We start from the raw sequence: 9,774 nt of genomic DNA, 5'->3' as shown, positions 1-9,774 counted from the left end.
TCCCTTGAAATAGTACAAATTCAAAATTCCACATTCTATGATGGGTTAAAAATCCCTTGAAATAATCCAAACCTCATTCAAATTCTGTCGAGTTTAAATCCCCCTGAAATACCTCAAAATTCCAACGGGTTGAAATTCCCCTAAAATACCTCGAAATTAAATGTGTTGAAAATCCCCTTAAATAGTAAAAAATCAATTCCCGCATTCTATATTGGGTTGAAAATCCCTTGAAATAGTTCAAGTCCAACTTCCAACTTCCAAATTCCTATCGGGTTGAAATTCCCTTGAAATAATACAAAATTTAATTCTCTTTCAATCGGGTTGAAACTCCCCAGAAATAATACAAATTCAGTTCCAGAATTCCCATGGGTTGAAATTCCCCTACAATATTCCAAGTTCCATTGACGGATTGAAATCCCCTTGAAATAATGCAAAATTCAATTCCCTTTCGATCAGGTTGAAACTCCCTTGAAATACTACAAAATCCAATCTTCTAAAATATTTCCAATGGGTTGAAAATCCCTTGAAATAATACAAGTCCGAATTTCGAATGCGTTGGAATTCCCCTAAAATAGTACGAAATCCAATGAGTCGAAATCCTTTTTTTCTTTTCGATATTTCAAGTTCTAGTACAAGGAGTTAACTTCCACAAAAGAATGAAGTATCCTCTCAAATACTTACAATGGGTCGCAAATCCCGAATACAAATACAAAATCCAAAACCCCGAATCTTCGGAGTGGCGCTTAGAGTCAAGTCTAGGTCTCATTCATTGCATGCATATCATATCATGTGTCGGGAAGTTCAAGTTCTAAAATTCAAATCATGTGTCCTAATTATGTGCTCGAACTCATTCTCTCATAATCCTATTCAAGATGACTTCACTAGCAGCGGCTATAGCAGAGCTCTAGGAACGTGTTGAAGAAGCTGAGGCTCGCATAAGGGCTCTCGAAGAAAATCAGGAAACTCTTTTCCATGCTGTGGGTCCTTTCGAGGTAGAGGAAATCTTTCATAACCAAAGGCCTATGCCACCCCTTGTGCAACCAAGTGAAGGTTCTGAGTCTGGGTTTGTTACCGGATTGCCCCAAGAAGACATATATTTGTGGGATATGGGCCAGCGATGACGAAGACACATATCAAGATCCTCCTATTGAGAACATCTCTGACGATGAATGCCAAGAAATTGTGAACGCCGACTGGTACTTGGACCCTAAAGCAGAAAACAGTGTTTAGGTCATGACTAGATCCGTTCGAATTCAAGAGCCAGTCAACAGGACGACACCGGCAACTAATATCCCTCAACCCACCGAGGAGAATCCTTTGATCAAGAAATTGAAGCGCACAAAGGCAGAGGTTAACATTTGGCAACTCATGGCTTCCTCCGTGGAACATCGCACTGCTCTAATCAATGCTCTTGTCAAGTTAAATGTCACCCCAGAAGTCACTCCCGACGAGCTGATCGGGTTGCTTACAAATCTGGAAGAAGGGATTACCTTTACAAATGAAGACCTCCCACCTGAGGGGGCAAGCCATCACAAGGCTCTCTATCTGACCGTTGAGTACAAAGACAAAATCATCCCCATGACTCTAGTGGACAATGGGTCAGCTATCAATGTGTGTCCTCTTCGCACTGCTGAGAATTTGGGATTCACTCCTAGTGACTTTTCTAGTTCCTCCCAAGGTGTTCGTGCCTACGACAACACTGGTCGGGAAGCAATGGGAACTCTCACCCTTCTACTTCGAACAGGCCCAGAGCGCAAAGTGAGCTTTCAAGTGCTCAATATCAAATGCAAAGTGAGCATTTGTTTTTTTTAGGATTCTCAAGGAGATACCAAACTGGTGCGATTATTATTGAATTCTTCTTGTGTTTTGTTGTTGACAGTTTCCCCCTTTCACTTAAGTGCTGCGATGTGTTTGAGAATTATATTAATTGCAATGGAGAGGAAATGGAGCATATTGTGAAGTTGAAGCTGCACTCCTAATGTTTCTTACACGGGGATAATTATTTACGGAAATTCAGGTGGTCTCTAATTTGAACTCTGGTACCGTGCTACTACCTCCGTTTCAGAAAGTTCTTTACGCTTTGGAAAATGTATCCAAATTATAAAAATTTTGACCGTAAATTCTCACCATTATATACATCAAAACGTTACATGTAAGATCTTATTAGATTGATCTCGGGATGTATTTTTAGAATATCAAATTTTTATAATATTTTCACATAAAAAATTGGATATATTAGTAGTTAAATATTGAATTGGAGTCCGTGCAAATAGTAACTGTAAAGATCTTTTTGAAACGGAGGTAGTATAATTTTAGCAGGAAGTGATTAATCTATGGTGTTTTATGCTATTAAACACACTAAGTTATCTCGGAGATGCTGAAAGCAACATTGGTAGCCGAAGGGAAGTGATAAATCCAAGGAAAATTTTACTTCTTCCAAGGAAATCCACATTTTTTTATAGTTGATTTCCTTGGAAGAAGTGAAATTCTTCCTTGGATTTATCATTTCCCGTAGCCGAAGCATGACAAATTGTAACTGCAGTCAGATTGATAAGACTATGAAACAGCAAGGAGAAGATTATATTGTTAATCAAGTACTTTTTATTTGTTTATGTAAATTTTTATCTGTTTTAGCAGATAAAGTAAAATTTAGCAAGAACTTTTTGTCTAGTAAAAGGCTAAGCCTTCATCTACGTCATTACTGTACTATTTATAATGATACTAATTACTAAGGACTGATCTATTGCCTAATGATATTACTTTGGAAAAATTGATAAAGGCAGTCCCAACTATGGACGTTTATCTTTAAAAGGTTCCAACTACGGATTATTATTGGCCGGTCCCAACTAAGGGGGTTGTTGACTGTGCGTGGGTCTTTTTTCAAAATGACCGGTTTACTAAGTTGAAGACGATGACGTGTCGGGTCATTTAAAAAAATCACGTGCCACTTTAAAACAAATCCACCCATTTAATAAAAAGCCCACCCATTTAACTAAAATCCCACCCATTAAATAAAAAACCAACCACTTAAAATACCCACCCAATTATTTGGGTGTTTGATTTGATTTTTTATTTTTTTTACCTCCTTCCTCCCTCAGCAACACCAACTGCAACAACCTCCCACCACCCTAGCTACCAAACCCAACCGTCGACCCCAAAATCTCACCGCCCACCACATGTCTGTTTACCAATCTCCCTTCTGTCTTTCACTTCTCGGTTTCTGTCCAACGCAAACCCGAAAGGAGAAGCTGCACTGCACTCTCCTCTCGCTCACACCATATCTGTCGGAGCTGCGAACTCGCCGCACTGCACTCCCCTCTCGCCGGAGATGCAAACAAGCCGCCCTACACTCCCCTCTATTTCGCGGCGGTGTTCGAAGGTTCCAACCCAGATCTCGCCGCCCACAACAATGGTCGTGCACAAGATCTCCTTGTTTTTAAATTTTTTTATTAAATTAAAAAAATAATTATTTGCCGACGGTGGAGGCTGAAGGGGCCGGCGGTGGAGGCTGAAGGGGAGAGTTTGCGCGCATCGTGAAGGTGAGAGGCGAGGAGGGAGGAGAGGAAAGTGGTGGCCGGTGGTGGATGCGGGGGTGGATTTGGTGGAGAGAGAAAAAAGTTAAGAATATTTATTTTGGGTAAAAAAAAAAATCCTTGACTTACACATCCGGTCACCGGTAAAAAGACCCACGCAATGTAAACACCCCCCTTAGTTGGGACCAGTCAGTAATAATCCATACTTGAGACCTTTTAAAGATAAACGTCCATAGTTCAAACTGCCTTTATCAATTTTTCCTATTACTTTTAGGGTGTTTTATGAAATATGATGCTATTTTGCTTTATTAGTGGCAGGCGACAACAAAGATATTATGTTATTTGGATTCTGGAATACTTGAATCTAACTTTTTGTATAAAGCCGTCTCGGAATACTTGCAATGTTTTTATAAATGATATATTTTTTTTCTTCTAATTTTATATTGTTTTTCTCACTTATCTAAGGTTCCACTTGTATTTTTAACATTTAAAAAAACATTAAAAAAAACACCCCCAACCCCCACCACCCTCAAAAAGTGACATATTTCTCACTAACTATTTAAAAATATTTAATATCAATTACCACATAATTAAATAATAAGTCAATTAAATTTCCTTAAACTAAGTCCAGGTCAAACCGGTACGAATATTCCGGGACGGAAAGAGTAATTTTTTATATCATAACTATTTTCGATTTCAAAATTATTGTGTTATAAGTTCGGCCTTATATTGACCTTGTCCAATAAAAACCCTGTTCAGTAAATGCCATACCCAATAAAAACTATGTTCAATAAAAGTCCTACCCAATAAAAACCCTATTAACATGCCCAAACCTTATCCATTGTGCTATCCTGTCCAATAATCAGGTCTAGTTACTAATTTTGTTTCTGATCATATTAGGGCGCCACGTACTCAACATTGAGGCCGACAACGAGGTTTTGAAGATAGGTAATTATAGATATACTACTATTATTCAATGTGATTGATCCATGAAACCACAGTAGCAAAAGTAGATCGATTGATCTATGAAACCACAGTATCAAAAGATGTCGAAGAAATTAAATTTTAGGTTATCCATGGTTTTTGAGAGAGAAGAAAGTGTTATACATGGTTTTTGAGAGAGAAGGAAGTTGGAGTTTTCTCTTATATAAGAAATAACTATTTGCAATAACACATTTGCAAATCATGAACTTAACATACCAAATTAGCAAAACCTTTATTTGACACGTCGTACTTCTGTTTAAGATTCTATTTCGAAGGCTCAAAGGTTAGATTCATAAATTCCTAAGAGCACAACCGCATTCATAAATCCACGCACGCATCGCATCGCATGCATAAAATACTAGTAAAGTCATAAGAGAACATCAAGTTAGCCCAAATAGGTCATTAATTATTGCATACTCCCATCATAGGGTTTAACGGGGTAGAAATCTTAAAATACCAAACATCCTGAAAATGAAGTTAAGAAAATGTCTTGATATATAATGCAGTGGTTCTACACCTTACAAGCTCTTCTTCTTCAATGCTACTGACCACTAAATTGAAGTTCCAACTGGTTGACAATTGCGCTGATAGAACTATAGGGGTATATGGAATAGTTGGAAACTACAAGAACAAATAGCTTATATCAATCATTATGTCACATTGTATACAAATCGTCAAGTCATTATTAAATAAATGTAAATTCTACTATAACAAAATTCAAACAATTAATTTTTTAAAAATACAAGTAAATTACCTTTCACATTCTCAGTGATGAACATTTCCGTGTCTCCACCGATAAATCCGCCAAACTACATAATGTTTAATATGCATAAGCTTTAATGTAAATGGTAACACATATTTTGTATAAAACAATAACATCAGGGGTTGAAATGATAAATAATTTTTTTTTTTTTTTTTTGGTTCTACTACGAGGAGTTCCCACCGCCTTCGACGAGGTAATCTCCCGTGGGAGTTTGCATGACAAATAATTTAAGTCGTACCACAAAAACATATGTTTCACCAAGTTGCATCGATGAAATATAGTCCATGAAAGTCATAGAACCTTGAGCAGCTTCACCAGAGAGACAACCTAAATAATGAAAGAAAAATATGTACTTTATTTACTGTAATCATCATATTTGTAATCATAAAATATGATTCAACATAAGTTTTGCCAAAACTTATTAATTTAGCTAGCATAAGGTCACTCAAGATATACATCTTACAATCCAAGTAATTCTTTTTACGGCATAACTTTCTTTAACAAAATCTCATATCGATATACTCAAAACACATAGTGAAACTTTCACAAGTCCCATATTTAAATCAATCAAAAATTTATGTTCGATACGTAATATTAAAAGAAACAGGTAACTTTTTTTTTGGTTAACTTCATATGGCAGAAATAATAAAAAGCTTTTTAGTTTCTGAAGTCATCTCATGTATATGCGCATATCAATATATCATTAACGTGTCCTTATTGGGTTGATACTGACTTATTATAACCTTAATCCAGAAATTACTAACCTAACTGTATATCTCCTTCCTCTTCACCCCGTCCACCACCTTCATCATTCATAAATAACAATATTTTCTTTACTATGCTCAACTTCTAAGCAATTCCATCTAAACTAACCCAATAAAACTTGGAATTTCCCATTTAAAATTCAAGCTAAAATGCAATAAAACACAATTAAAAAGTTAACCAATTAAGATTCTAAATACTCCATTTCTCGTATCAATAAGAAGCAGTCAAGAAGAAAACTACACACTATGAATAATCCAATGAACACCATCCATTGATCATCCAACTCCATTAACATCTCCTGTTTAATTCCCAATATCATTAATTAAATGGTGGGTTCACCATTTAAAATAGCAATTAGGGCATGTTAATGACATATGCATGAACACAACGCCACTTTAGAAAGTAAATATTTTTTGTTTCAACCCTGCAACCACACCATATACTTTTATATAAAAAGAGCAACAAACCTGTAATGTGAGTGTTGGCCGGGAAAGTGGCAAACACTTGCTCGATGTCGACCCGCCTCCATGACGCTTCATTAGTCACCGCATTTATGAGGATGCCATCAGCAAACAACTCGGTCAACATGTTCTCCAACCTCCTTTGAGTTACATTATTAAAAAAATCGACTCCTTGAGGGTCAATCCAAAACCATCCCTGGTTTTCGAAATTGACATAGACAGAATCTATTTTCCCAGCCATGTTGAATGGACTCTCAAATATTGTTTTTAGTTCCTAAAAATATATTACATAGAATCATATCAATTAATTAATGGAAGACATGAGTAATTAATCATTAATGGTGCAAGAACAGAAAATCTTACCATGTGGTACACAGCACTAATGGATTCCAACGTATATGCATACAAAGGATTATCCTGCACAAATAGGTAATTTAAGAAAATCATATGATTAACGCAACTGTAAAACATCGAGCAAGAAATAATGCAGCATAGCCAAGTCCTTGTCAAAAATTATAGCATTACACCGGGCCAAGATACACTACAAAGTTATCTATCATTTAACGAGAAGTAATGCCACAAGGACAGTCTTTGTTGTACTCCTACTACGCACGCATACAATTAAGAGGGGCTAAGTCATGCACATAGACAACCAAACCAATTGTCAAGAATTATCTAGCCAAACAACCATTTTCATTTATTTTGACGAGGGTTTAGTTCGTTTAACCAAGCATCAAAGACTGCCATTAAAACATTAAACAAATAGAGGCATGTATGTAAACTAAAATACAAGCACGAAAATCTCAACGAGCGAACATTCATGTTGAACAAGGTTTTGCAAATAAAGACCTCAAATAAGTTCAAGTTATGATTCATGTGATATTAATCATGCCAACAATGGATTATTCTCCAAGCTAAGCTACTTATCCACATACCTTTCATGAAAATTAAATGTACAAAAAATATATATCTTATTCTTGAACAAAGTTTGATGATTCATGTGTGACATTAAGGTATAACTATAACCTGGAAACCGTGGCGAGTGGAAATAGGAGGCAACTTGTCGATGATTAGGATAACGTTCTCCATGGTCGGTGCAGGAAAAGCATTCTCCATCTGCAAATCAAACCCAAAGTTCAGTGAACAGAAAACTAAAAAGAAATTAAGGAATTCAGTTGTATTGGGAAAACAACAAGAAAATCTGGGTATGATTTTTTAAATAATAATAAAAAGTTAAAATCAGAAATATTAGAATTTATGTCATATATGCCGCAAGAACAGGAGGGGTTTATTACAGAGACAATGCAAACACAAACGAAACAAGTTAATATTGGACCCTTCTAACCCACTAATTTACAAATTACAAACAAATAAACAAACGAAAGAAAAACGAGCAGTTCATATTTCTTTCCAAAATCCAAAGTCTAAGAAGAAAAAATAACAATTTACAATAACTGATTAAAAACACATTATCTTGGGAAACTTTTACCAAAACATTTCCATTAAACAAACTTAGAAGGAGAAAATATACTTCCTATATGGGTAGTGTAGCTCAAACAACAGGAAAATCGATGCAACATGAAATATAAAAGTGTGGGTTAAATTTTAGAGTACAAAATTAACTATTTGGATTGGAAAGAAAAATGTAGGACGGTAATTTAAGAGAGGATACCTTGAAGTTGATTAACGGACTGCTAGTCTATATTTTGCCGTTCATGATTGAGAAAAACTGCAAAATTACCATAAAAATACAGCTTTTAAATCAGAAAATGGAAATTCAAGGAAAATAATAATAATAAAAAAAATAGGGTTTTGTTTCCAATTTTGCTTACTCGCTCTATGGTGGAGCTCGGTTTTCTCTGTGCACCAGTCAACAGAGGTCTGCAGACTGCAGCTCTGAGACAAATAGAGTTATAGAGAAGAAGGGGCGTCGAAGGAGTGTGACTGTGATTGTGACCCGGAAACTTTTAATTTTTGTTTATATTTGGAAACTTAAAAGGACAAAATATTTTATATGCTCATGTACCCATTTTTTAAACCAATGATGTTTTAGCCTATTGGTTAAGACTGAGAGCTTGTGTACAATATGGCTCAGGTTCGAATCCCACGTCCCTATTTGTAATTTATGTTGGCCTTGTGGCTCCTTCGTATAAAAAACAAATGTACTTATCATTTAAGTCTTTTAGATGAGTATCGGTGTGTATTTTTAAAATATTAATCTTTTAGTTTTTTTTTTTCACATATGGAATTTACAAACTTTTATGTAAGGTGGTTTTACACAAAAGACCGTATTAGTTAAGTACTGGAACTAATTAGTTAAACATTTCAACTAATTAGTTGAGCACTGAAACTAATTTTTTTCGATTAGGCGGTCATACACAAAAGTTGCCGTACGAAATTTAATACATTAGTTGTTAAATATTAGCTGAAGTGAAAATAAATTTTTAATTTTTTTTCCACATACGAAATTTAATATACTAGTGATTAAAATTAATTCAAGTATAAAGAAAGGAACGTATATAGTACTCCCTCCGTTCCTAAATAAGTGTCACATTTCTATTTTTGGCGTTCCCTTGTAAGTGTCACATTTCTATTTTTGAACATGTACTTTTCTCACTTTTCCATACACTTTTCACACTTTTTCATACACTTTTCCCACTTTTCTATAAATCGTAATTACTTTTATTTACACATTCTACACTTTTCAATCCCCACATATATACACTTTTATTTGTACTTTATTCAATTATCCTTTCCCCAAAAAAAACATTCTCAATCATTAACTCTTACACACTTTACAATTTTAATAATCACCGTGCCCGAGCCCAAATGTGACACTTATTTAGGAACGGAGGGAGTATTTCATAATCAGTAGTTAGGGTATGTTACATGTACCTTCGAGAGTATCAATGTACCTCAACAATCAATCCGCCCAATTACAATATGATTGTTGCCTATTGAGTACAACAAAATGCTCCCTCCATATTTTTCAAATGTCACGCCTATAATAAAAAAATACAGATGGATTAGGACAAGTGTAACACGTAAAAAAACAAAAAATGAATGAGTAATAAATACTTCCTCCATTTTTATTTATATGATACAATTCGGAAAAAAAAAATTATATGATACAATTGGGTTTCAGACGCTATTCACATAAGTTGCTTTGACTTTCTTTTGTGATTTATACTTAAGAAAAAACAGAGTCGTGTGAGGTATTATTAGATTCGTCTCAATAAATATTTTTTAAATATCAACTTTTAAAAAA

General features: G+C 35.1%; 1 protein-coding gene across 3 annotated transcripts; it reads right to left on the bottom strand.

Annotated features, from left to right (window-relative positions):
* Positions 1–4,902: 4,902 nt before the first annotated feature.
* Positions 4,903–9,419, bottom strand: LOC110805466 (uncharacterized). 3 transcript variants are annotated; one of them, XM_056834624.1, is made up of 8 exons: positions 9,402–9,419; positions 8,179–8,235; positions 7,533–7,622; positions 6,870–6,923; positions 6,513–6,780; positions 5,519–5,607; positions 5,272–5,326; positions 4,903–5,138 (listed from the first exon to the last, which is right to left on the bottom strand). In XM_056834624.1, exons 3-8 carry the CDS (start codon positions 7,620–7,622, stop codon positions 5,059–5,061), a joined length of 636 nt encoding a protein of 211 aa, XP_056690602.1. In that variant the 5' UTR covers positions 8,179–8,235; positions 9,402–9,419; the 3' UTR covers positions 4,903–5,058. The 3 variants fall into 3 exon arrangements, with proteins under 3 accessions (XP_056690602.1, XP_056690601.1, XP_056690603.1); XM_056834623.1 differs by lacking the exon at positions 9,402–9,419 and adding an exon at positions 8,339–8,473; XM_056834625.1 differs by lacking the exons at positions 8,179–8,235; positions 9,402–9,419 and adding an exon at positions 8,038–8,171.
* Positions 9,420–9,774: the final 355 nt, after the last annotated feature.

The sequence above is a fragment of the Spinacia oleracea genome, chromosome 1 (assembly GCF_020520425.1).
Source record: "Spinacia oleracea cultivar Varoflay chromosome 1, BTI_SOV_V1, whole genome shotgun sequence".
Taxonomy (NCBI): Eukaryota; Viridiplantae; Streptophyta; class Magnoliopsida; order Caryophyllales; family Amaranthaceae; genus Spinacia; species Spinacia oleracea.
This window is presented reverse-complemented; position numbering and strand designations above follow the sequence as displayed.

Excerpts from the sequence above, each read along its gene's own strand:
- LOC110805466 (XM_056834624.1), bottom strand. The coding sequence starts at position 7,622 with ATGGAGAATGCTTTTCCTGCACCGACCATGGAGAACGTTATCCTAATC. Across the intron at positions 6,781-6,869 it reads TTAGTGCTGTGTACCACATG|GAACTAAAAACAATATTTGA; the intron begins GTAAGATTTTCT and ends ATATATTTTTAG. Across the intron at positions 5,139-5,271 it reads CATCACTGAGAATGTGAAAG|TTTCCAACTATTCCATATAC; the intron begins GTAATTTACTTG and ends TTGTTCTTGTAG.